Consider the following 27,407-nt stretch of genomic DNA (forward strand, 5'->3'; position numbering starts at 1 on the left):
ATTAGGTGAGGCAAAATTACTGCAAGCTGAAAAGAGACAGTTGTAATGGAGACATCTCTCTCTTCCTGTTGTTTTCACGACGCAGATCGGTTTATTTGAGGACCACGGCCCATTCATGGCTGTGCTCCATCGTTTACATCTGAGCTGGTTAGTTTTGGTTGCACATTAAGATTTAGGGGGCACACATAAGAATTTTGTCATCTGTTGTCATGTGGGCCGTGTCAACCTATACTTGAAGATCAGACAAGGATCTTACTGTTAATTTAAATAGTTTTTGTTTTTAGTTAGATTCAAACGATTTTAAAGAACAAGTTGATCATATGAGATTTAAAAAAAAAACTCTTACACTCCACAACTTGAATTTGATGTTCAAGAGGTCAGGAACATACTCTGTAAAACTAAAACCAACAAGAGCCCCGGCCCTGACAATATCTCTGGTCATCTACTTAAACACTGTGCAGATCAATGATCTATTATTTTCCATTACATATTCAAGAGTTCCTTAGAGCAGCACAAGGTGCTTTCACTGTGGAAAAAGGTCACCAAGTGCCTGTGGCCAAGAACAGGTCCCCGAAGGGCCTTAGTGATTTTAGACCTGTTGCCCTGACCTCACTGGGTGTGAAGGCATTTGAAAACCTCATCAAGAGCGAGCTGGTCAGGGCTGTGGAGGATTCATCGGATCCTTTACAGTTTGCTCATAGGAGCAGTAAAGGGGTTGATGATGCTGTGATAAAACACATTTGTTGTCTTATTTGAACCTGTGTCCTGGCATTGTTGGACGGAGTTTAGGCCTTCCTGTGGACGGATCCCAGTGTGTGCGACTAAATGGCTCTGTGTCTGACATGCTGTTCTCCTCCACTGGTCCGCCACAGGGCTGTGTCCTTTCACCCATCTTGTACATCTTGTACACTGACGACTGCAGAAGTCCCCAACCAGGCAGACTTATCCTGAAGTTATCAGATGACATGGTCATAGTGAGCCTGTTACAGGGGGAGGACACAGCACCTGGCCCAGAGGTGGAGGATTATTTCTGTCATAAATACTAAAGACTTGCTCATAGATTTGAGAAGAAAATCATATCCAGCCATTCAGCTTAGTATCAATAGAGAGGTTTTTGAACAAGGCGGAGTTATAAGTGCCTGTTTATTGTTATCGATAATAATCTAACATTCAATGATAATACAGAAGTTCTTTGTAAAAAAAGCGCAGCAACATCTCCACTTCCTCCAGAGGCTCAGTTGTTTTGGTGTGACACCTTCTTTACAACTCAACGGTACAGTCTGTTCCTACCTTTGGCTTTATCGACTAGTTTGGTAATCTCTGTATATCGGGGACGAGAGTAAGTTGCAACACGTCATTCAGGTCAGATCATTGGCGTTAAGCTACCTGACCTGTCTCTCGCCTTCGGAAAGAGAGCTTCAGCTAAGGCTCGAGACATCTTACAGTGTCCTCGAGATCCTCTTGTGCCACAGCCTGTGTGCCTGTGCTTCCTGTTCCTGTTCCTGTTTTTGTTCTTTTGCCTCGCAGCAAAACAAAATTCCCCTCGGTAAGTTGACATTAATTGGTTTCTAGATGGGCGTGCACCTGTCACGCAGCAGTTTTCTGTCAGACACAATGGCCGATCTACGTTTGTTTAAATCCGGGGACATATATGACCACAAGTTACTCAGAGGGGACAATTATGTGTAAGGTGCACATTTGAGTCATCCGTTGTTTGTTAGCTTCATGGCCCAGAGCAAAGCCACACATCATTGAACATGTTTTGAAAGTTGTTCCTTGTTCAAGAACATTGTGAACGTCAAAAAACTTGTATTCTTAACAAATTGGTATTGTTACTAAGTGATGAGTTCATTAAAAAAACTGCTGACCAGACAAGGACATCAGAATTCACCTGGGGCCACTGCCCCCCTGGCACCACTCCTGCATCCACCCCTGATATAAAGGGAAGTCGTTTTCCCGTTTGATTGAACTTCTTGGCCGTTTCATGCGTTTTTTGCAATGTGATTGCTAACTTTTGCTTCTCTTCAGCTTCTTCTTCTATTGTTTATGTTGTCTTAACTTTGGGCAATTGGACAAAGTCTGCACTATCCCAAAAAAAGGGTGTTTGCCCTGCGAAGTAAGTGGACCATGTGTTGGTTTGACCAACACTTATTTGGGTCAGGATCATTTGGTCCGCGGCACTTTTCAGAACTCCAGACCTGTTCTTACACTTAAGGGGCAAGACAACTCAATTTTTTAGAAAATGGAAGTATATATTTGTCATTCTCACTTCTTCCTTCTTCTTGTAAGTATATGTAATGGTTTTAAAAATTATGGTGCCAAATGGAACAATGAAGGTTTGAAACAAATGACACAAGCTAGGGACAACAAGACAAGAAAGAAAAATCAAACATCACACACGCCACCTTCTCTGTAGCTCCTTGATGCGGACCATCATGTTGAGGTGACCCTGGGAGTACTGCTCCATCACGTCCCGCACATCGTAGGGTTTCCGGGCTTGCTGCGGATCCATGAGCGTGAACACACGCACACACACACACACACACACACACACAAACACACACACACAAACACACAGGGACACAAAAGCCATTGTCAACCACAGCCTCTGCTGCTTGGTCCCTAAAAACATCCCCAACCCCCCCCGGGTTCAAAGGGTTCATTGTTAACTCATTGTGTGTGTGTGTGTGTGTGTGTGCATGCGTGCGTGGCGTCGCTAACTCATTAGGTTGTGTTTGTGTGTGCGTCTACGTGCGTGTGTGAACGTCAACAAGTGCCAGCCAATGTAGAAAGCAATCGTATTAAGCTCCTTTCACAGCTTTGTTTAGTGCGACACAGATACAAGCAACATCAGAAAGAACCCAGTGAACTCTTTAGGGTATCCCTGGTACACACACAGTATAGCCCCTGCAGCTGACATCACTTAGGCTGTAATTGAAAACATACAGAATTCTTGGAGACGGTATGAATATACAGGAACCACTCTGCAATAACATGCAGTATGAAAACGATGTCTCAAACACGGTCATTGTTTTTCTTTCACTCGTTCCTTTATTTCACTGCACAAAACAGTTTGCACATTTCTGCTGACTCCAGTGCTACATGAGGCCACGTCCCGCTGTGTGTGCATGTGCAGCTTCTGCTGTGTGTGTGTGTGTGTGTGCTTGTGCAGTACAGTAAATTAATTCCTACTGTAGCCCCAGAGACAGGTTAGAAGATTTCCCCTGATACTACGCCCGAACTGAAGCGAGCACAAAGAAGACATGCAGGTGCAAGTTCCAGGCATTTACACACAAACACGCACGTACACACGTACACATGCACAGCAGCGCCGCCGCAGCTGATAAATGCCTTGGGGGCCTTCCCCCTCCTCTTCCTGTAACCACACACAACCACACACGCACACATACACACACACACACACACAAACACACACACACACACACACACACACACACACACACATACAAACAACACACTTCGCTCACTCTCTGTAGCTCTGTGTTTACTCCTCCCTTGCTCTCTTCTCTGTTGTGTTCCTTTCTCCTCCTCTTGATTTTCTTTCTCTTACCTGAAATTTCCTCCTGGCCACAAAGTACTGCATCCTGCGGAGGACTTTGACTGCTGACCTCTGGGCATGGGACAACCTGCGATAGAAAAGGGAGAACGGTTAAAGCTACACATGTTTTTTGATGCAATAGTTTATGGTTTGTTAGGGACAGATTCACTTTACATGTATAAACTAAGAACAGCTGTCCAGTGCGAGTATCTAATGCTTTCAGACATGGACTGAACTGCAGGACTGACTCTGCCTGCCGAGTCACCCCTCACCAGAATGTTCAGCAGTTTTCTGTGTTTGTGAATGCATCTGAGCGGAGAACCTCCTGCTGCGCTGCCCACGTGTGAAAGGCAAACTCTGCAGAAGGTCCAGACACAATTCTGCGGACGTTTTGAGGAGTTCATGTCTGAAAAAAAACAGCGATAGACAAACTGACAACAATCGTCTAAGAAGGCAAACATCATTGTGTTTCTAGCCGACGCTAAATTTGCAAGGCCGTCTCCCGGAGAGATTTTCATTAAAAATAAATAAAGAGCAAATTATAACATTACAGATTATGTATGTGTGCAAGTTTGTTGCTCAGTTAACCAGGATTTGGTGGCTCTTTTAGAAATAGTGAAGTTTGCAGTACATTTTTAGACTTTGCTCCGTTCACAGAAAAAGCACATGATGTTTTACAGATGAAGACTTCACAGTTGCCACTTTAAGCTGCTCTGGTTGATCGACTACAGCTCTATAGTCTCTGGGTTGACAGTTTTGCATTCATGCAGTTCATGAAACTACGCATTTAACCTTTAACAATGTGCATCATCCCAGATTATCGCCTGAGCCTGATTGTTCCAGCCTCAACGCTCACAACTCTGAATATGAAAACTGGTGCAGACTAAAAAAAAAAAAGATGACAACCAGACTCATCAAGACGAGCCCAACAACACATGTCTCCCCCCCCCCGCCCCCGATTGAAAGCAGCACATCTGTGTCAACACAAAGCAAAACCCACTGGTATTGAGCTAAACACTGAAACAGAAACCGCTGGATGCAAACAACACACACACACACAGACTCGTACTTGCAAATCGTGGTGGTTGTGTGGCGTGCACTCGTGTTGTTTTTTTCAGAGAGGCACTCATTCGGTTTATTTGTAGGAAATTGCCGTAACATGACCTTGGGTGTGCAGTGTGTGACAGCAGCATGTTGGGATGATGTACACGCTACGAGTGGAAATCGATCATGAGAAAACACAGAGGGGAAATTTTGTTGAGTGACTGGTTTCCACTGGTTGAAAAATACACAAATACTGAGTGCAGACCTAGACACACACATGGACACACTAAAGACTGTGCAACAAATTGTGATAACCTGCGATAGGTTTTTTCAACTTCAGCAGCCAGTGAACCTGGTTTAATGTTTAATGTCCCAGGACAGTATATAGTCCAACACATCAGCTTTCACCCCTCCCTTTCATTCTACCAACTACTAGTCCAATTAACAATGTTCATTTCAGCATGGTGAGGCTGCAGTAATCTGAATAATATAAAAGCAATACAAGTACATAGTGAAAATAGCCCCGAAAGTAAAAAACAGTTTCTCCTCTTTTGTTTTGCTCCCTGTTCCTCTGCCTGTTTCTCTGTCTGTCCTCCATTTCAGTAATTATTGTCAGACAACTGAGAACAGGGTTTTGGCCACGGCTCATACTGTGAATGCTCCTCATTAATGTTGATCAAATCCCTGTTTCATAAGTGCACACTCAGCGTTCTCGCCTGTCGTCCTGCAACACTCTGCTCGCTTTTCTTTGCTCCCGGTGTGTCTGTGCCCATTTCTCTGTCTATCCTTTATTTCACGTACTGCATGACTCAGAGACAGGTGACAACAATCAAAGACATCAAAGTTAGCTGGTGTGTCATGAGATGGTGTGTGTGTGTGTGTGTGTGCCACTCCACACACAAGTCTGACTTCTATAACTTCCCAAAACACTGAACTACAGCCCGGTGCATCACTTTTTTTGGGTACCCTGGAAACATGTCCGGTGTCGTTTTTGCCATTTGCAGCGTGTTTCTGTATTTGCATGTGTTTGTGCCTTTTTGGAGTGAATGTGTCTTCAAATTGACGAAGTTGTTTACTCAATTTAAACATGTTTTCTTCTATTTGCGTGTGTTGTCTTATCAGCCCCTGTAGAACGCAGCCTAGAATGACAGAAACAAAGAAAATATGGAAACAAATACTCGGAGGGAAAACGATCACGTGTTCACTATAAGTAGAGAAATGATTGTTGGGACTCCAGGCGCCCACTTTTACACACACTTGTCTGGAGCATATAATACTACACTGTGCACAATAACATGCTCAAATGCCGTTTCTGAATCCTCTGTGTGTTTGCATGTGCGTGACTGCAGCCACAGATAAGTTCTTCTCCACTTAAAACGGCTAGCAAACAAAAAACACGAATGCCTCCATTCGCACGTCAGCGCTCACACTTTTGGACGCAAGGGGGGGAAACGCATGTGTTGTTTTTGAGCACGTCTCTCGAGCCATGTCCCAGTCAAAGCAGACACACCCACATGCACACACACACACACACACCCACACACACACACACACACACACACCCTTGACAGACAGAAAACACATACGCCGCCCTCCCCCATCCCCAAACAAGGGTCTTTGTGGAGTCAACAAGTCGCTCTGAGGTCTTAATTAGGGCCGGGGAACAACAAAAGGACTTAGCAGACAAGGCAATGACATGGGACCATAAAACCTGGACATCAAAGGGCGGCTGTCTCTTTTTTTTGCTGCCCTCCATGCTTGGCCTGCCCGAGCTACAGGAGGAAATGCACACAAACAATGCAAGACATAAAGAGTGTGAGGCCCTGTTTTGGGTGGAAAGAAGTCAAACCACCTCCACCACCGCCTCCTCGCTCTCTATCGTAGATGAGGGATTTTTGTCCCTGTCAACCCCTCCACATACACACCCCCTACACATTTGGCACACAGACGGTGAAGGAATGTGATTCCCACATCTCTCCGCTGACGCCGCCCCTCAAACACTTGACTCGCTCCGACTCTTCTTACTCATTACCCTCTGCCTTCATCCTCCTCTGTCTTCTCTGCTCTTTGTGTTTACGTTTCATCTGCGCAGTCCTCGTGTGAGTCAGCATAGCTCAGATCTCACGCATGACAGTATTCTTTTCCATTGTCCCGCGCCATATGATTCATTCTCTGCAGTGGAGGTTGGCTGTGTGTATTTCTTTTCATTCCGCTCTGGATTAAACCCCAACTTCCAGCTCAACAGTATAGAAGTTATATGCACGCTATTGTTGATGGAGCCGTGAACTGACCTTGGCCCCCCCTACTTGAAAAGCTGTGACAGATTGAGCCCCATGGTCTCCCCCTGGACACTTCTCTCTTAATAACGTTTCCGTTTTTTTTTTTTTTTTTTTTTCATTTTCAGATGGCCACATTGGAGATCTCAGAGTTGTCAATGGCAACTTGCCCTCATTCACCCCCCCCCCCCTCCCCCCTCTGCTCTTTCTTTGGCAAGGGGACTGTCAAATATCCTGTGCTTCCATGGTGCCCAGCAATAACCTTGGAGTCAGTCGGGAGAAAGCCGCTGCAGACATCAATGTGCTGTGTTCGGGACCCAGCAAGACAGCTGGCCTGTGTGTGTGTGTGTGTGTGAGATAAGCTTTAAGACTAGTGACTGGTCCATCAAAGAGATGTGCTCGTCTTCTGTTCTCCGCAAAAACAGACATTCCTTTATCATATCTCGGAGGGATAAGATGACTACATTCTTTCAGGCATGTTTGATCTGAAAGTGATGGCGTGCCAGAGGGTGTCGTGGTAAGAATTATAAGGGTGCTCTGCTGAGACGCTTGTACCGTAACGGACAAGTTTCCCCATTCAGGGAGGATTTCAAATGAATGGGCTTCATTGAAGTTTCTAATGGAAGAAATTCCCCCAATGTGGACCTGTCACTTTGGAGGGGTTTTCTAATGAGATATTCAACCAGCTGTTGCAGTGGTTTGCACGAAAGAAGAACAAACTTGGTCTCAGACTGTGGTATACGTCTGAAAATGTCTTTAGGGAAAAAAGACATAAAATGAAGAGGGCCTGAAATAAAGAAAGAATCTTACATTTTTTTGTTTGTTCTGTTTCCATTGGGGAATAATGAAAATGTCCATCACAACCACTGTTGGGTCAGTTATAAGATGACATAACCTGGAGCTCAGCTGACATGCGTTGAACTCCACATATGCTTCTAAATATATCAAGAGGGGCGGCATGTGAGCGAGTGGGTGTGCTGATGAGCGTACATGTTGGAATGGTACTTGTTAACATTGATCCAAATAAACAGCTCTTACTGTCTTTCCCTCTTCCATGTTAGCACTCCCTTGCATTACATTATTGCAATGTCTAGTATTGTTAAATATGTTTACAAATATTTCAGAATTATGAATCTAAAAAAAGGTTTTAACTTTTACGACAGGGAGCATCATGCAGCTGCTTAAATATAGTTTCTGACGCAACAGTTTCCCATCTCCTTGTGTCTCTGCTCCAGTTACTTTTATGCCCCCCCCCCCCTCCCCCCCATGACCAGATCAATAGGCGCTGATCGAGACATGCTGGAGACAAAAGCAGCATCCAAACCACATCAAAGCCCGGCGTCCATTAAGAGCTGATGACAAAGAGAGAACAGAGAGAACACGCCATGTTTGATGTGTGTGGCCGTAGAGGGGGGGGGCAGAACAAGAGAGCAACGCCCCAAGACACTTTGAATTCACTGAGTGACCGTCTCCTCCTGGAGACACAGAGTTAAACGACTGTATACTGTGAAAGAGGGCCATAATATGTATATAGAGACAGGAGTAAGGCACATGTAGACAAACTCTTAGCACACATCTGTTTTTATCTGTTTCTCTCGATTTGAAAAACTGTTTTGAAAAGAGACGAACCCACGGTCAATAAGCCAATGATTTGAACTTTGTGGTAACTTATTGTAGAGTTCGTCTTAGCGCATGTTTTCAACTGTGTTTGTTGAATCATGCAGAAACGACTGAACTGATTTTCACCAAACGAGGTGGAGGTATAGGGCATGGGCTTTAGAAGAACCCATTAGATATCAGTGGAGATGCAGATTAAGTGGCACTTACAGTTTTTTTTAAATAACATTTTATGACATTACAACGCAAGATATTTTTCAACAATTGTGTCGATTTTGCACTGGATTATTCACTCAACTTAAGTTTCAAAATCAGGCTCATAAGTCGGACGATATATCAACGATTCCTGTGCAGATAGGGATTGTTCAGGGTTGGTAAAACAATGATTTAAACTTAGTACCATTTTAGTTCTTGTGCCCTTGATCTCATGGACACACACACACACATACACAATCAGCACTTACAGTAAATCTAAAAGGTATCTGTGAGGACACTCGTGTGAATATCCCACCAATGTCAAATATCTCCTCTCTAGACATGGTTGACATCCCGGTGACCTCAGAAAAGTCCGCCCGTGTTTAATGTTAATGACGCCAACTCTCACAACATGTCATTATTCGAGGAGAACAGACAGCCACAGCTTTTTTTTTCCCAGCGCGCAGGGAGAAGATTGGAGAGGAGAGCCCTTTTCACAAAGTGCACTAATGACTGGTGAACTCCTCCTGACACAACTCTAACTGCCAAATTAACTAAGCGATCTGGGGGCGACGAGGTTTCCAGTTAGATAGGCGAGAAAATGAAAAAGTGCCGCCGTGGGAAAAAACGCCTTTTACTGGGGTGTGAATACCACAAGGAGCTAAGATTGCAATCTGTAAAATGCAGAAAAAAAGTTTAGTTGGTTCAAGGATACTAGTTCCCATGGGTTCTAATGTAAAATACAGTTTTGTTCTCACAGTAAAAATTACGGATATAAAAGAGGGAATAAAAAGAGGTGTGGACAATAGCTGCCTTGTAGATGTGGCAAGTCTAATTCAGGGTTATAGGTTAGTGTTTGAGGCCTCAGGTGTAGCTTAAAGAGAGACCGCGGCTTCTTCAAAGTGAGCTTAATTAGAGACTCACATAGATTCAGGGTTAATGACCCCCTCTTTGGTGCCAGACCCACCTCTAGTCTCCAAGTTAACCTATGGTGAGTCACTAAAGTCACAGCATTACCCCGGGGATGGACAGTCAGTCAGGCGACCACTTTACTCCACATTTAAAGGTTTCGGCAGCTTTTTCTAAAGACCCAAATCAGGTCAACTGTCCTATTTCCTTAATACGTGGGGCGTATGTGTTACTTTCCGAAGCTTCCACACCCACTTCTTGCTGTAATTTGCAGAAATGAGTAAGAGAAACAAGCTACATTTAGACCTTTTCTCTCTAGCAACACTTTGTGTATCTGGGAAATGTGCATCATTACTGTGGGGATTTAAGGGCAGCATACAGTATGACACACCGAACCATCTGCAGCCATTGTTTCTGTGCACGTTGTAATAGGCCACCTCCCTCCCATAAAATCAGTGGGTATGCTTTGTTTTTTAAAGCGCGGGTAACCCCACCTCTCATTGCGAGAGGAGCTTACATCTTGGTTATTTAACATCGAAAACCAACATGTCATAATCAACACATTAAACATCACACAAAAACCAGTACAAAGGAAAAAACTCTTGTGCATAGTATGCAAATGTGTAAAGGCAGACTGACACTTATTGGGAGAATTCCATATGCCTCATTTTCACTCATCTCACTCTGCTTGCACATGTATTTTTACATATTTTTAAAGGTTGTCTGACTCTACTCGGTCCAGGATGAAGAGTGGGGAGCAGTGAGCCTCGCCAAGAACAGCACACACAAATCCTCATGCACCAGCATTCATTTTTGAAACAAAGCAAAAAATGCTCATATACATAGACGTACATATTCGCGCATGAAAATCAAACAAAATCCCATTCCCTTCGTGTGAGGAGCACACATTCTTGAGATCTAGTGAGTGTGGGTTTGCGCGTGCACTTTATGAAGACAAGAGGGCGATTGGGTTTCTCTGGTGGGGGAGGAGAGGGTGAGGTGGCAAAGAAGGATTTATAATTCATGGCCTAATAGGATTTGTTGCTGTTTAGCAGGATTAGGCATGTTAGAGAAAGAATCTATTTATTGCTGCCAGTCAGGGGGTCCCCGCTCCTGGGTGGGGTGGGGAGGTGCTAGGGTAGAGGGTGGCGAGGTGAGGTCGGGGGGGGGGGGGGACTCTAGACCCTTGAAACTTTTTTCTGGGATAACCCCTGTCACTCAGGGTCCCGAGCAACCGAGCCCGACCCCCCTCGTCTCTGCTCTTAGTCCCACTAGAGCCACCATTTTTGGAATAAATTGGCTGTTTTTCTCTTTCATAGCTCTCTGATCATCCAAGCACATGAGCCCAGTGGTTGATCATGCCAACACAGCTGGCTGTTCACGTGTGTTTTTGTGTGTCTGTGTATGTTCGGGGACCATTAGCACAACCTCGCCCTTGGGGGAGCAAGAGCCGGATGGAGGTGGCGGTCACAGACCTGCTCAGGTTCAGCCTGGCTTAACCCTGGCTCTGGACGCAGCAGGAGGACAAAGAAGAAGTGGAGGAGAAGAGGGAACAGGGGGAAAAAGAACATGAGAGAGAGAGAGAGAGAGAGAGAGAGAGAGAGAGAGAGAGAGAGAGAAAGGAAGAGGTGGAGGGTGACCTGTGGGCCTTCTTAGCTAAGGGGCTTCCCTTTCATAAGCCAATGGGTTCAGATTATAAAACTTTGCTACTTTTCAAAAGAGCATTATTCTTTCATTCATGTGTGGTTGAGGCTACAGTGGGGGGGCTGGCTGACCTTAAAGACTGCTGTTTAATTAGGTCTTTCTACAGTGGTCAGCCTTTTTGTTCCTGCTTTCAGTTATGGGAGGCCTGGCTGGCCTCCCTAATGACAGAATAGCATTTGATGTGAGTTTGTTTGTGTGTGAACGAAAGTAAGAAAGAAGCAGTTGAGCAGAAGAAAAATGTGTACAGGCAGCATTGTTCATTAGAACTAAATTAAGCAAAGTAGCACCTTTATCAATAGCCTTAGGCCGTAGAAATAACTTTAGTCACATATTTGCGTAATTTTTCGTATATTAGCTAACATACCACACAAGTAGTACACATGTTAGAGGAGTGTTCCAGTAGAGGCCACACCTCAGAACTGAGAATGTTAAACTTCCTGATTCGTGATCTGAAAATTAGGAACAAGGCGACGCTGAAGAAAGTTGGCTTGGGATGTTTCTGAAATCATGGCAGAAAGGTGTGTGGCTTTTAAACAATGTCTTTGACTTTGACAAGTATCTGCCTCTACACTGCCCCTATTGTTCATGTACATATTGCATCTTGCAGACACGTAGGGTTCCCGAGGACAGGGATAAGTGACGCACCATAAAAAGCAGAATATGCGATGCAGCCATGTTGCACACATAGATTAAAGCATGTAGATCTCCAGCCTAAGGAAGTTCATACTCCTCTTTTTCCATCGCAATGTGTTTACTGGTTTTCGTAAGAGCCATTAGTGGAAGGTACGAATTAGGCAATTCTAGTTTGAGGGAGGAAGGCGAGGATGATCAGCATGCAAAGTTTATAATGTGCTGAAACTGACATAGGGAAGAGAAGAGAAGGTAGAAGTTTCCTAGAGAGAATAGAAGGCCGTCATGGAGGGAGTGGTGGTGGTGACAGTAGTAAGTGTAGTAAGTAAGTTGTAGTGAGGAGGAGGAGGGATTTATGGCAGCAGTTGAGGCTGAGAATGTCTTGGCAGACCTCCTTTAATAGTTTCTTTCCCCTGGTCTACTGTACAATTAACACACTGCCTCTGTCTCCACGTCTGTCCCTGCCTGGACCATAATTACACCACACACAGGTTGACACAGGAAGACTCACACTCTCTCTGCACCCAACATTTAGTCATTTCATGGCATGTCTTTTACACTCAAGTTGTGAAATGTTCATTATAGACCTGGATGTGTCTTATAGATGATAGTACATCTAGAAGTGTAGCTGCAAGAAATCAACATTATTATGCTAGGCGCTTTTATTTTGCCTCCCCAAGTGATTGAAGGATATGCAAACACACACATACACATTGGTATGTGCGTGTGTAAACAGGAACCCGCAATGTTTCTCTGTAGCCAAATACTGCAAGTCAGACACAACAATGGTGAAAAGTAAGATAAGGGATTTATTTTTTCATGGAACAACAATGAGGTGAAACTGTTGAGCCGATCAGCAACTGCAGTGGATTGCGTCTTCATTTCCAAACGTCTCACACTTTGCTCGTCTAGAAAACAATGCAGCCCGAGTGTGTTCAAACTCAAGCAGGCTATTCTGCATGAGCCGCTCTTTCCCTGAATCTATACGACAGAGGTGGAGAATGCAAAGTTAGCACAATCCATAAAACCCACATTTATGGAAACTACATCCCACTGTAATAACCAGAATTATCCTTTAACCTTAAGCGGTCAAACAGGCAAGGGTCAATTCTGGGTTTTCAGCAGGAAAAGCTGAGCTCAGTTTGGTGTCGTGTGACTGGAACAAATGACAGGCCCGTATCGATTCCTCTGTATGTTTCAGTGCATTGAGAGCAAAGGAAGGGAGCGGGCGACACTGTTCCATTTGAAAGGCTGACTACGAGCTATGATCCCACCGCTCCGAGTGTGTACGCAGTCCAAGTTCAGAAACTGCCTCTTGCTCGCTCCTATAGTGGGATCGGATGACTGCACACTGAGAGTTCACAGGCCCAGGAGGAGTTGAAAGAGGATAAGAGGGCTCGGTGGGTGCAGCGGGGTCTATGATTGGTCAAATTGACCCTCCTAACGTTCTCCGGTAAGGTGAGATGCAAGAGGGGCGTGCGTCAGGGGGAATTACGGGCCTGCATCGTTGCCCTTAAGCTCCTCCGAAAATGATCAACTTTTGGTTGAGCACTGTGTTGTGAGTGGTACTGCTCAACTGTCTCAACAACATCTGAATATTGAGTCCCCACGGCCGTACTGATGTATAAAATGTTATTGAGCAGTAAATCCTGGCCGCGTCATTTCTATCACCGCCTTTGACATGAACTTAAAAACTTGATGCATTTGTTGTCGAAACCTTTCACTGATACACTGAGCGTTGAATGTTTGAACACAGTTCCAGGGTGGCCTCAAATCATTTTCTGTTATTATATCCAAGTTACACAACAGTGAGCGGCCAGATCTGCCGATCTTGAAATCTAATTTGAGTGGGACAACAAACAATAGCCAGAACATTTGGGACAATGTTGAAACCAGGAGCGGCTGCCAGCCTTCATAACAGAACACAGTGAACTGAACGTCTGATTTATTGCTCCAGGAGATACAAATAATCACCAAACTCAAACAAAACGCCAAATAATATATATGTTGCATTGCAATAATTAGAGCAATATTATGTCAAACAGCCTTATAGATTTAGGATAATATTCACACTGTTGAGAGAGGACGTCAGCTCACAAACATGACACAGAGATGGAGAATCACGCACAATTTACTGAAATTGATGTAATACTACCAGGATTTAACAACACTGACCTAATGACATGATACAGTCTGCGAGCCAGGGTAATGAAAATGATGAAAAATGACTTCCAACACTGCTCCACGCTGACAGACAGGAAAAACAGACACGCTGGCTCGCGGCCCAGAGCAGTAAATGACAGGCTGAAGTTCAGAGGCATTTATTTGTCATAATACTAAACTAAAGTCGAGATACAGCTGATATCTGTCAACATGCTCCATCTAACCTCGGAGTGATATAACTCTGAGTGGCCGTGTCAGCAATGTTTACATCAAACAGAAAAAAAAAAACACTTAGAGGCTACGAGGGGATGGGGAAGAAAAAAACTGCCTGAATAAAGGAAACATAAGAAAGAGGAGAAGATGGAGAGCGGGATTCATCCTGTTTTCAAAGAGAACGGTTATGAGAGCGGTTATCTGAAACAAGGCGATGGGAACGGGGGCTGGGGGGGGGCAAAGCCATAATTGGATGCTTGTCCTCGGCCAATTTTTCAAGGCAAATTATCAACGCATGGGCTGGATCGCTGGAGCCACATTGTGGAGGTGGGAACAGTGGGAGCTTTGAGGGGCCAGCGTGACGCGCTAATAGAATCATTTAGCACACTGGGATAACGACAGCATGTGATGGATGGAGCAAAGGCCCTGCATCTGTTTGCTGCTGCTGCTGCTGCTGCTGCTGATGAGAATGTTTTAACATTAGCCCTGCTGACTCCAGGTAGGTGCCGGCCCTGAAGGCATCAGGATCTGTGTGTGTTTAAATGTGTGCACTGACACTGAAGTGTATGTGAGCACGCGAAAGGCCGTCTTGACAATATGCAACGAGCATATCTCTGAGTGGCTAAAAAGCTAAAATGGCACAAAAGTACCACTGCCAGGGCCATAACAGCCCCCTTAAATTCAATCAAGCTGCATCAAGTTGCAAACACTCATAGATGCCCTAAATATGCCTGAATCTTTTCAACATCAGTCGTCACCACCTGTCACCAGTTTCCTAGACCAAGATACTGAATCCCCGAATTGCCCCTCATAGAAAGTGACGCCCATCGAAGCACTGTATGAATGTGTGGTCATCAAGACTAGAAAAGCTTTATATAAATCCAGAACTTTTACACCATCAAGCTCCATGATATATTCCCTTGGAAATCTAATAATGTCCCATATCTTACATTGTTAAAAAAAGAGGGAAAACTTGTTCTTGGTGTATTTCTCATCCTTCCTTTCAGTTTTGTGGAAATCCAATCAGCAGTTTTTGCCAAATCAAATTATTGTAAGTTTGTTACAGCTCTGATTTGACTCTGCTGGGATCTTCACTATAGTAATGAGACCTCTGTCCCTGCAGCATTTACAGACATTTTGTCGTGGCACAGTGATAAGAGGATTTCTGATGGTAAAAGGTAATATTTAACATGCATGAACCTAACATGACTTGTAATCCTGGGGCCTTCAATGCTGCTGCTTCACTTCTGTATGTTTGAATAGCATAGAAACATAATCGTTGTGCTCAGTATTATCATAAAGACGGCAGATCTATGAATATTTTAATCATTAACTTGTCTCAACCTGAACCACAAGCTCACAGGCGAAGGTAAAAGCTCAGTATGACCAACATGTGACTGGATGTTGAAGTAAAGGGTTGCATATGCTACAGCTGGCCTGGAGCCAGTCCAGGAGGGAGGATATCTCATGGAAGAAATCCTCTCTGTGCAGGAGGTGTCGAGAGCGCCACTTGTCCACCGCTGCATGGTGCCCACTATACTGCACTATGGGAAACACAACCTCACACACAACACAAACAAAAGCGCATGTGTATTCAACGCTCCTCTCGCAGATAAGGATACACATGCTCACACAAAGACGGCCTCGAACACACAGCACATAGAAACAACAAGAGGGAAAGAAAAGGAGTTGGGGGGGGGGGTGAGTGGTGCAAGAAAAGGGAAAGATCGAGAGAAAGGGCAGTGGGAGAAAGAGTACGAGATAAAGCGAGTGAAAGAAGGGCCTGCGCAAACAAAAGAAAAGTCAGTTACACACAGGGAGCACGGAGGGCAGGGCAGAAAAAAAAAAGCAATGAAAAACGAAAATCAGCACAAAAAAAAGAGGGCGGGGGGGAGAAAAAAAAAATCCTGCCTTCTGCTTTGCGAGGAGTGAGAGGGAGAGGACAGAGGAAAAGGAGTAGAAAAAGAGATATGGAGAAAAAAAGTGAGTGAGAGAGAAAGAGCAGAGGCGGAGGAGGAGGAGGAGGAGGAGGAGGAGGAGGAGGAGGAGGAGAGTGTCAGGGCTAGGGGTGATTAAGCCCGGGGTCTCCTCTCTGCAGAGACACGTGCACAGACTTAATCAAGTCGACGCCAGCCAGCCACATTTCCACATTACTCCCTGGCCGGCTGCCTGACAGGTCCGAAAGAGGGAAGCGATGAGGAGCTAGAGGGGTCCGCCTGCTCCACACACCCGGCCGCTCCTCCTTCTCTTCCTCCTCCCCGTCCTCCACCACCCCCAGACCCGGAGCGATGCCAGAACACATGTGAGCGGAGTGGAAGGGAGTGGACGGGTGTAAGTTAAGGAGCAAAGAGCATAAATACTACTGACTCCACTAAATGGAATGTTATTAGCTGGGAGCACCCGCTACTCCCCCTGAAACCTCGACTTTCCTCCGGCTGCCAGTGCCGAGGAAGTCAGCGTGATACAATCAATTTACTGTGTAAACCCCAATCAGGCAATGCTAGGTTTTTTAAATGGTAATAATGACATCGTCATGACACCACATGATGAAGAATAATTGGTTAATCTACATAAGATGTAGAATCCCCTGGTACTGTAAGTTACAGCATAACTACACTGTATGATGTCATTTTCACAATGACATCATGATGACATGGTTTCTACCATATGATCATTGATCATTTTTCCTAAACAATCTTTTGTTCATGTTTATAAGTTTCTAAGATACAGAGACACCTTGAAAAAGAACTGATCATTATTTGCTCTTGACATTTGACCAATTAATCATCTGAATTTCCATCCATGAGTTCTTGGGTTATTTTCTACACACACACTCACACACACACATAATTGGAAACACCCAGCTTGTGTGGCTTTTCTTTAGAGTTATGTTTAAATAAAGTTCTTCTTTCAAATTTATAAAATTGGTTATGAATTCAGCATTTCATCTGTACTAGCTTGGGTGAAATTCTGTAGCTGCAGTTTTGGGGATACGGCCATTGTTTGAATGGTGATATGACTTTGACCACATCCTGAGCCACACTCATTTTCTTATAGACTAAGTTATTTCTCAATCTTCACATTTTGTCCTGACAAAATAATACTGTACACCCTCTATTTTCTCCTCCACTGCTCCTATTTCGCTTCCGCGCTCTTTCATCCCTACTCACCGGAGGCCAAGTGGGTCCGTGCCCGAGGTGGAGTATAGCGATGTCATTTAATAAGCAGCTTAACTCCAGCACACATGCCACAGAGAATTCTACACTGTAAAAAATGAACCAACAAGCGTTTTCTCTGTTTTTGGCAGAATCACTATGTGTATATATATATATATAAGAATACCAACAATCTAATCTTTTGAGTACAGGGAAAGTTATAAGTATTAGCAGTTTTTTAGGGATTAAAAGCACTTTGCTCTTAATGTACAACACATATCCAGTCTCTGGGTCCCAACAACTCATGTTTGTACTGCATATTTCATGTAAGTGTTTTAAGTCTAGAATGTATCAAATGTTTAGAGTGGACAATCCTTTGCCGATAGTTTTTTTGCAGTGGAGCTCAGTTGACGCTTGCTTACAGCATTTCCCGTAATGACTCAAATGCTAATCTCCTGGAGAGAAAATCCCTGATAGAGGTGGAAACAGGACATTTGATGCCACGCTGCTGTTTCTGAACAACTAGTGAGGTGTAATTTCAACATATCAATGAAACAAGGACCAGACGGGGCCAGTCTGATCCGTCTTAAAATGATACACAGGTGCTTTGGTGATAAGGAGGTGTAGATACAGTGTGTTTCTGAGCGTGTGTGTGTGCATACATGTGCACACATGTGTATCCCCTGGCCCCATATGAAGTGCAAGGCTAAATCTCAAAAACACGCATGTGTGTGTGTGCGGGGTGTTCAGCGGTCTCCTCTGACCTGTGAGTGAGGGCTAATTAAGTGAAGGCAGATGACAATGAACAACGGCCTCCCATAGGCCAAGCCATCACTCAGGTCTGCTGTAATGAACACCCACCTACAGGTGTGCTGATCCCCAGACAACTCTGCACACGCACACACACACACACAGACACTCACACACACACACACACACGCACACTCACGCAATCGTACTTCCATATGTTCGGTATTATTAATCCATGCGCACACATGTTAGCAATTTTTCAGGGGGAAAAAAACACATTGCATGCAGAGTACTATATACTAAAGGATTCACAACAACACACTGACCAACTATTGGCACAGACACACTGCCATGTCAGACTTGGTGAGGCAGCTCTGTGGACTCTCCCCTTTGGAGGAGGGCCGTGAGGAGTTCGATATCACAGAGAAGCCAACAACTAAGAAACATCTGTGACCTGCTCCACTAGACATCAAGCTTCATCAAAGTATGTACAGGGGCAGATCCGAAAGGCCCCTGAAGTGCCCCGGCCCTGTCAGTGGTCTTAAAAAACAAACAAACAAATAAGTAATAAGAGAAAGAAAGTCGCTTACAAACAATACTCACATGACAGTTCATGAGTTTTTATTTTCTAAGCATTTATGAAGTATACAATGTGCTTGAATTAAAGCTATAGAGCTAAAAGTAAACAAGAAATTACTTAAATGTGCACCTTATCGAATCAGGTATTGTGCATGGCCGTTGAACATAATATCCACTCTGTGTAAATTTTGGCCCCTTTATGGCCCCTGATTTAGAAAAGTCCTCAATCTGCTACTGGATATATCACATTTTTGACCTGATGAAGGCCCAAAGGAAACAGTAACCAAATCTACACTGCAGGCCTTGATTTTTTCTTTTCACCTTTTAATTTAGTGTTACCAGAGTGGCTTTCTTTTATGGCGAGGCACAATTTAAATGTTCCTCCTTCCGACTGAGACCAGGTCTCCCCCAGTGACTCGTCTTTTCCATTTCCAATGAATGATTAAACCTTATTTCACTTCCTCAAAACCTGCCAGCTTGACAGCCATGGCTGCCCCCGGAGCCCAACATTCGGCTAGAATTTTTATGGGCTTAATTAACGGACCCTAATTGCTTCTGAAAGGAAACAAAGAAGGCGACCAGCGAAGCGCATCGTACAGTTAACGGATTATTTCCTCTCTGATACAATAACAGAGCATTCCCGTTAGCTCCCGAGGGGCCAGTTAAAGATCTCAGCCTCAGTATTTACACTGACGGTTTTTAAATGTAAAAGTTGGTCATCCTTGAGGAGCAGTGTGTCTAACAAATAGTGTGACAGTGTGAAGAGATAGACGGAATGATCGCTTGTGTTCTGAAGCACAAGGTTTTTTCCTCATCAGAGTAGTCATTCATAAAATTCTCATCAGATAAACACTACTGGAATATGGAAGTGTCTACAACTTCGATTATTTTGAAGCTCACCCAGTCCTAACTGGAACAATCACCATTATTCATGTGATGAGAAAAGACCTCGAGCCAAGACAAAGGCAGCTCGTTTTTTCTTTTCCTCCTCTTCCCTGGTCTTTCTAAGATCTGTGACGACAGGAAATGAGTCTCGACATCAAAGTCCGAAGAGGAAGTGACTCTCTTCCTCTCCTCTGTGCGGAGTGGACCACTACACCTGACACATTAGAATACAGACACGTATATCTACAAATACATCACCCCAGCCATTTTGTTTCCACTTTCTCACATAAACCCCTGACTTAAAACCCAAATGGTGTAATGGCAGGGTTTTATTTTATTTTTTTCGGGGGGGGGGGGGGGGGGGGGGGGGGTTGCACAAACACCTCAATATTTCTCAGGGGGCCTGGACAAGAGTCGCTGGAAGTTTTTATACGGTGGGAGGGTTCGCAGTTTGTGGGGGAGGCTCGTCCGGCAGTGGAATGCAAATATTTAGCTTGCCCTTGGTATAAAATGAAAATTACACAGTACGACAGGAATACCTGCGTAGCTACCCAGGTGACAGCCAGGCTGGCTCCATCCACCGGGACGTAAATATAGTAATTACCCACAAGCCCCATGGGCACTCATGGGGAGTCAGTAAAGACGTCTCACTGGACAATGATTCATGGCTAAAAAGGAACTCGCGCTGGCCAAGCCGGGCTGTGGATGACATGACCAATCAGGAAGGCCATGAGAATGTTTCTCTGAGATTTAGGGTAGACGTAAATATTTGTTGCTCTGTGATAACGAGCTGGGGATTTAGTTGAGTGGAAAACTCGGGAGAAGAAAAGTATCAGTGTGTGTATGTGTGTGTGTGTATCTATGCTGTGTGTGTAAAATAATAAGGGAGGTGTCTCACCGGCTCACTGTTTCAAGCAACCCCCCATGACCCTTGTGTCTTTGAGACATGCTCATACCTCCCACTGCCCACTAATACAACCCACCTATAGTTAGTTAAAGAAAAGGCCTTTGTCATCTCTCTGTTTGCACCGGTGAGGTGTGAGTGTCTGTGACTGACAAAAAAAAGAGAAAAATAAGAGAAGAGTAGAAAACATGACTCCTAGGAAAGCTAGAAAAATGGTTGAGATGATAGAAAAGTGTTTGAATTTGGACTTATGGAATGACAAGAACATGACAGAGGAAGGGAGGGAGGGAAGAAGAGGGAGAGTGCCCCCTACAGAGAGCACAGGAAACTCTTAACTGCAGTGACCTTCGCACTGAGTGAAAGAGACAAAGGAAAAAAAGTAGAGAGAGAAAGGCCAAAAGAGCTCTGAGATCCTGTCTGATGCAACGACTGATGGATATTACTATATCAACAAGTGCTAGCAAGTATATATGTAGAAATCTGAAGTTATAACATAAAACTTAAAAACTGGCAAAAAATTATATTCATTATAAATGCCAGTTTGGATTATTCTATATTTAAAAAGTTGATGAAGGTTATTTTAATATATAGAATTACGAGATTAAGATGTTTTTCATCACAGTCTTCATGCACAAAATATTCCACAATCTATATTTCTTTGAGAAAGTACTCTTCAATACGTTTCATTCATGTATAAACAAGCCAGTATCTGAGATCTAGTCTTTGTGTGTGTGTGTGTGTGTGTGTGAGTGTGTTTCTGTCAATGTGAAGAGAAAACTGTCTCATGTATCCACATGTGTCTTCTCCTCATGCATGCGTTTGTGTATTTATGTGACTTATGTGCGTGTCTCAGTACTCGCTGTCAGCGTGTGTCAGGCTGTGTGTGTGTGTGTGTGTGTGTGTGTGTGTGTTTAAATGGCTGGGTGTGTGAGTTTAAATGGATTTTCCAGAGGCCCACGTTTACCAGCGCCATGTGTGAGTGGTTCTTTCCCTCGTATATTGGCCATGACACCCTCCCTCCGTCGCTTCCCAGCATGGCAGTCAGCAGCACCTGCTGCACCATAAACACACCTGCAACACAGTAAAACCCATGGAAACACCCAGCATGGAAACACTGCACAATACAATACAATAGAGACAACCACACAGCTGCACAAAAGCTGCACGCGCCAGGTTCTTGTCCTGTTTTAGCAACATTCAAGATTTTGTTTGCATTTTTTTCCATCAAACAATATAAAATTAGAAACAGAATTCTAAATCCAAATCAACAGCGAGGGGCTCTTTCTGGAGACATGAAAAAGATGAAAATGATTAACTTGAGACACGATAGAGCCCATAAATAACTTTGTTTTGTTTTTCAATGACTTAAAAACAAATCAGCCCATAATGATATACATAGCCTGCCTTTGGTCGAGGCACAGAAGTGCAGTGCAGCCTCCCCGCTCCTCTTGCCAGCACAAATAAGAGTTTTCTTTATTCTGAATTCCTCGTAGTATTCGGGCTGGCACTCATCTTCACAGAGGACTGTTCTGCTGCAGCTCACTGAAGGTGGAAAGGCTATTGAAGCTGCTCATTTCCTTTTCTCTTGTGTAAGAACCTCTTGCTATCAGTCAAGGATGAGACAGATCCAATCTTGTCAGAGTCGTCAGAGTCCAAAAACAACTCAAGTCATCCAGAATATGGTTGGAGGCGTAGGAAATTTCCTCGGCCTGCTCAAAGACGTTGCCGCTGCACAGAGGTGGGTTCAGGCACAGTTTGGAGTCTAGGTCTCCTGCATCATTAGTTGCATTCAGAGCCAAACTCACTATATGCTCACTGATACTACACTATACTATACGAGGATCCGTCTCTTAGCTCACACTCACTCCTAACAACATGTGGAAGCTCACATGGCCGTTTAATGGTTAATCCTCAACAAATCACACAAAGGGATGTGTGCATCCAGAGAGAGTCATAGTCTAAAGTAAGAAGTGAGTAGGCTGAGCATCACAGTGCAGAAGGACCTTTGGAGAAACCCAGCAGGGAAACGACCAACCGCACGGCCCTCCCTCACTGTACCGTGACTAAAGGGCTTGTAAACCGCACCCGAACCTTTGACGGCTTTGCAGAGGAACACACATGTGCCTCGTAACAATTAAGCATAAATGAAGAAATGGAAGGGGGGGGGGGGAACGTAGGAAAGGAGGAAAAACTCCCCTTTTTGGGATAATATTTCTTCAGTTGTCATTAAAGGAAAAGTGAGAGGAAGATGTGTTCAACTGTAATGCTGTGATTAGTTTTGGACGTTTACTTGAGCCTGTCATGCTGATGGGACGGGTGACAGGTGCTGAGAGCCGGTCCAAGTGTGGACATGGGATGATGGTTTGCAGATGATGGCTTCTTTTTCCAGAGCCCCTAAGAAACTGGAGCGAGCCCAGTTGGCTGACTGAAGGCTGTAACTGGACTGTTTCTCTCGCTCTCTCTCTCTCAAAAGTTTGTTTGTTTCTCCCGTCTCCTTGCTTCCTTTCTGCGTCTCCTTTTCCTTCTCTCTCTATCCATCTCTGTCCTTCTCTCCCTCTTCCAGCTCCACCCCGGCCTCTCTCTCCAACTGCTTTGGAAGAGCCTCATAGGACTTAGAGCTGGAAAGGAAAATATAAAACAAAAAAAAAAGACTTGTTGCCATTCACTTGGACTGATCTGATCTAGGATGAAATTCAAAGCCTCCCAAACATCAGAGCTTTGGCCACAGTAATACGATACAATCAGAACTTGTGTCCGTGATATTCAGGAACAACTGTCATGCGTTTCTTTCACCAGGGAGGGAGAAAGGAAATACATACCCTCCCTCCCAGTATGAGTAATGTGTACCATAATCGTGTGCGTTCCTGGATGTGTCCTCCTGTGTTTAATGCAGGGATGCATGTCACAATAAACAGCATGTTGCGTGTGTTTGTACGTGTGTGTGCATTCCCAGAGCTCTGCAGTTGCTCCACTGAGGCCAGTCAGTCAGCCATTTAGTCATTAGGAGCCCAGTTGTCACTACTGGGCCCAAAGGTTATTCATCACCTAAAAAACCCACAGGACAGGGAGAGAGAAGCCCCCACTCTGCGGAACACACACACAAACACACTGTAGCCACAGATTGACAGAAAAAGGCACCGGGAGGTTTGGATACGGGGAAGGCAACATGAGGTATATTCATGAATAAATCCAGAGACACATGAAAATATACACAACCAAATACTAATGTGCACACACACACACACACAAAATCATACACACACACTGAAACTACATAAGCACAGATGCTGATCCAGACGCCTCCTCTCTTTCTTAAGAGCACTAACATGTTACAGGTTTCTTCCCCCTCCTTGTGATTTTTTTTTTATTGTGCATGTAACAATATTCACCACATGATAAAAAAGGGTACTTTTACTAGGCCCAGGCCTCATCAGTGGAAACAACATTAATATCCAATATCACCAGGCTGCTCTGGGCCCCATGTTTTATGATAATTCATTACACATGACGACATATTTCTGCTTCAAAATGATTAAACTCCTTATTTTGCTATGAGGAAAAAAGAAGACAAAGATAGTGAGATACAGCTGGTATTCAAAGGAAGATTTGCATTTACTTCACTTCTCTGAAAAAGAAAATGTGCAGTATGAGATCTTGTCAGTGGTAAGGCTCAATCTGCAGCCTCACCACCCCGTTTAACCTGCAGTTTCAAAAAGTCTCAGCGTATCAGCTGGATCTTCCCTTCATGGCCCAAATCAATCAAATGCGCTACAAATCGAGACAAAACACCTTCGCTCACTTCCTGTTCATTGTGGTTGATTGTGAAGCTTTGGCAGAAACGGAACACAATATCAGTTTGAAAAGTTCCCTCTGCGTGACTGAGGCTGGTGGGAGCTGAGATCTGAACCGAATATCACAAGTCCCTGATTTAATCTCATAATAGTCGGCTTTAATGTCCAAATGAAAGACATATGTGGCTTCGCTTTGGTTCGCTCACTCTGGCCACGGAGTACAATCTCCCAGGGCAAGACCCAGGAAAGAGAATTTGCATTGGAACCGAAGCGTTCATGCTAGTTTAGTTTGACGCTAATTAGCCGAGACATTATAAGCACCATTTGGTTAGGAGATTTAGAGGCGAAGTTTTGGAAGATGGGCATTTACAGAAACATCTGTTTGATAAATGCTTGAAAACGAGTTGACAAACATTAAAAAGGGTCACGACAAACACAAGATGAAATCATTTTGCAAGCTTTCACATCAACATAGTGCCGGATCAAAACAAATGCAGTGGATACAAACACTACTGTAAGTTGTTTTGGGTCTCGTCCAGCTGAACTCTGAACTGCTCTAAAACAAACACAGACTCCCAGGCATAAGTGCGTCTCCCCCACTTTGTCTCTCTCTGTCACTAGAAACTGTTTTCTCTCTCTTACACACACACACGTACAAACACTCACACACTCACATGCTCACACACACACAGTCTGCTTTTGGTGGCAGCTCACATTTTCTGCCCCACACACAGAGAGCTGTATGGTCAGGGCAGTGGGAGTGTTGTGACTGAGGAAGAGCGGGGATTTGTTTAAAGCAACAAGCCCAGGGGAGCCTCAGCTCATGCAGACAATGATATGGATCCTTCTCGCTGCAGCCCATGGTGCACGCATTTCACAATTTGCATGTGCAACATAATGTAAAGTGTGTGTTTTTCCGTCTAAATATTTGAAGCTTCTCATGCACATGTGCAATTTCATATAAACTGTGCACAAACATCCTGTATTCTGTTCAAAAATAAATCTAAATATCCGTTGCTACTTTCACACATTAATGATTCCCCGATTGCGAGAATATATGTTGTAATATATTAGTCACAGATGTTACCAAATTGTAACCTGTGAGAACAGACACTTGTCACTTGTGTGTAATGCCATCTTGTTCTGGTTTAACCAAACATAAACAAATATTGCAGATTACCCTCAATGAAAAAGCACATGTGTGATCCAGGTCTGGAAGCAAGTCGGAGGCTCGTTCCCCCATTCCATGTGCAGAAGTGAAAATACTGAACTCCAAATTTACCCTGATGATTTACCCTTTACCAGCAGTGTATGAAAGTGCTGCACATAGATGCGCTGTATGAATGTGTGTTTGTGTGGATGGCAAACCTCTACTGTAAAGAGCTTTGAGTGTTCATGAAGACTAGAAACGTGCTATATAAAGACAGACCATTTACCATTTACAAGACAACAAAACATAGGTCTAGTCATTTATAAATATTTTATCGAGGAGCTGTTTTATATCTTCAAAACATTCCTCATTGATACATGAGCACCTGATTATATTTGTGACAGTCATGACTCTGTCAGCTCCCTCTGTTCTGATATTGGCCTTTCAAACTGGTTATTTGGGCAATACAGTAATTAGATCACGTGCAGTGTCACAGAACAACAGAGTTGGTGTGTCATTGTCTCTTCTCAGGAGGGCTTATCCTGTGATAACAATCTGGCATGGCCGCGGCCAGCAATGATCCCCTTGACCTGACTGCGTGATTTTGCACAGCGTGTGACCGGATGGATCCCTTTTTGTCCCCACACCGGAATGGCACAGCGAGCAGTATGGGAATGAGCAGGGGGAAGTGGAGATTTCAGGTCTGCATCCACTGGTTCTAGCCCACTGGCTGTGGGAGAGTTATTGTAGCTACTGAGTGCAGCGGCTATCAGCGCTGGCTCGGACTGGTTTAGGGGTTGTCTAGAACAACAATGGAAACACTGGTGGCAGTATTAACAACATAGATACTATTGACTATACTAATAGTGATCATAATGAGTATGAGAGAAATGGAAATGAAGAAGAAGCTAAATAATCCTTCAGCTTTTGACAAGTCAAGTTTATGTATACAAAGATACACAGAGAGGTTCTTTATTGTTGTTGTAGGCATATATTAAAATTTGTTTGGTGACTCGAATCAAAATCAGCAGCAGCAAATAAAAACAAGATAAATAACAAGATAAATAGACAGGATCAAAATTATTAGTGATGGAGGCTACAGCTCTAAGGTGGGAGCTGTTCCTCAGACTGCTTGTCCAGGATTTGATGGCTCTGTATCTCTTCCCCAATGGCAATGGGACAAACACACTGTGACCTAGGTGGCTTGGGTCCTTACCAATGTTTCTAGCCATCCTGCGTAGCCAGCTAGCATACACCGTGTCCAAGTTTGGGAGGTGTTCAGGGACCATTAGAGACCTTAGATATTATTAATATGAATTCCACGGAATTGGATGATGTTGACAATCTCCACTTCCTCATTATTTATGTAGAGAGGGGAATGTGTGGTCTTTCTGGATCTCCTTAAGTCCACAATGACCTCCTTGGTTTTTGTGGTGTTCATGACCAGTTGTCTGAACACTACTTAACCAGATGTTGGATCGGAAGTGTGTTTCCTCATTATCAGATGTAAGTGGTGTCATCAGCAAACTTCACTATAGTGTTTGTGTTAGAAGGGTTAATGGGGGTGCAGTCATGGGTGAAGAGAGTGAAGAGGGCTGGACTAAGCACACAGCCCTGCTCCGCCTCTGTTCAGGATGAGGGTCGAGGATGTGTGGTAACACATTCTGACCCTTTGTGGTCTGTTTGTGAGGAAGTCCATAATCCATGAGCAGAGTGAAGAGGCTAATCCCAGGTTTCTGAGTTTGACTACCAGTTTATGGGGAAAAATGTTGAAACAGAGCTGAAATCGAGAGAAGCTAACAAAAACACATTCTTAATACGTGGATTTAGGCTGAGGAGCAGATAGCCTTAAGAGTGAGTACAATGCATAACTCCTGCCACTA

General features: G+C 44.1%; 1 protein-coding gene across 1 annotated transcript in view; it reads right to left on the minus strand.

The window, feature by feature from the left end:
• The window catches only part of kcnq1.2 (potassium voltage-gated channel, KQT-like subfamily, member 1.2), a 171,788-nt gene that overhangs the window by 64,056 nt on the left and 80,325 nt on the right, over positions 1-27,407 (minus strand). Inside the window, exons 14-15 of the mRNA XM_062389985.1 lie at positions 3,572-3,647; positions 2,406-2,500 (exon numbers count right to left, since the gene is read on the minus strand). Of these exons, the coding sequence (XP_062245969.1) occupies positions 2,406-2,500; positions 3,572-3,647 (171 nt within the window). The remainder of the gene's footprint in view (positions 1-2,405; positions 2,501-3,571; positions 3,648-27,407) is intronic.

Source organism: Platichthys flesus, chromosome 6, assembly GCF_949316205.1.
Source record: "Platichthys flesus chromosome 6, fPlaFle2.1, whole genome shotgun sequence".
Taxonomy (NCBI): domain Eukaryota; kingdom Metazoa; phylum Chordata; class Actinopteri; order Pleuronectiformes; family Pleuronectidae; genus Platichthys; species Platichthys flesus.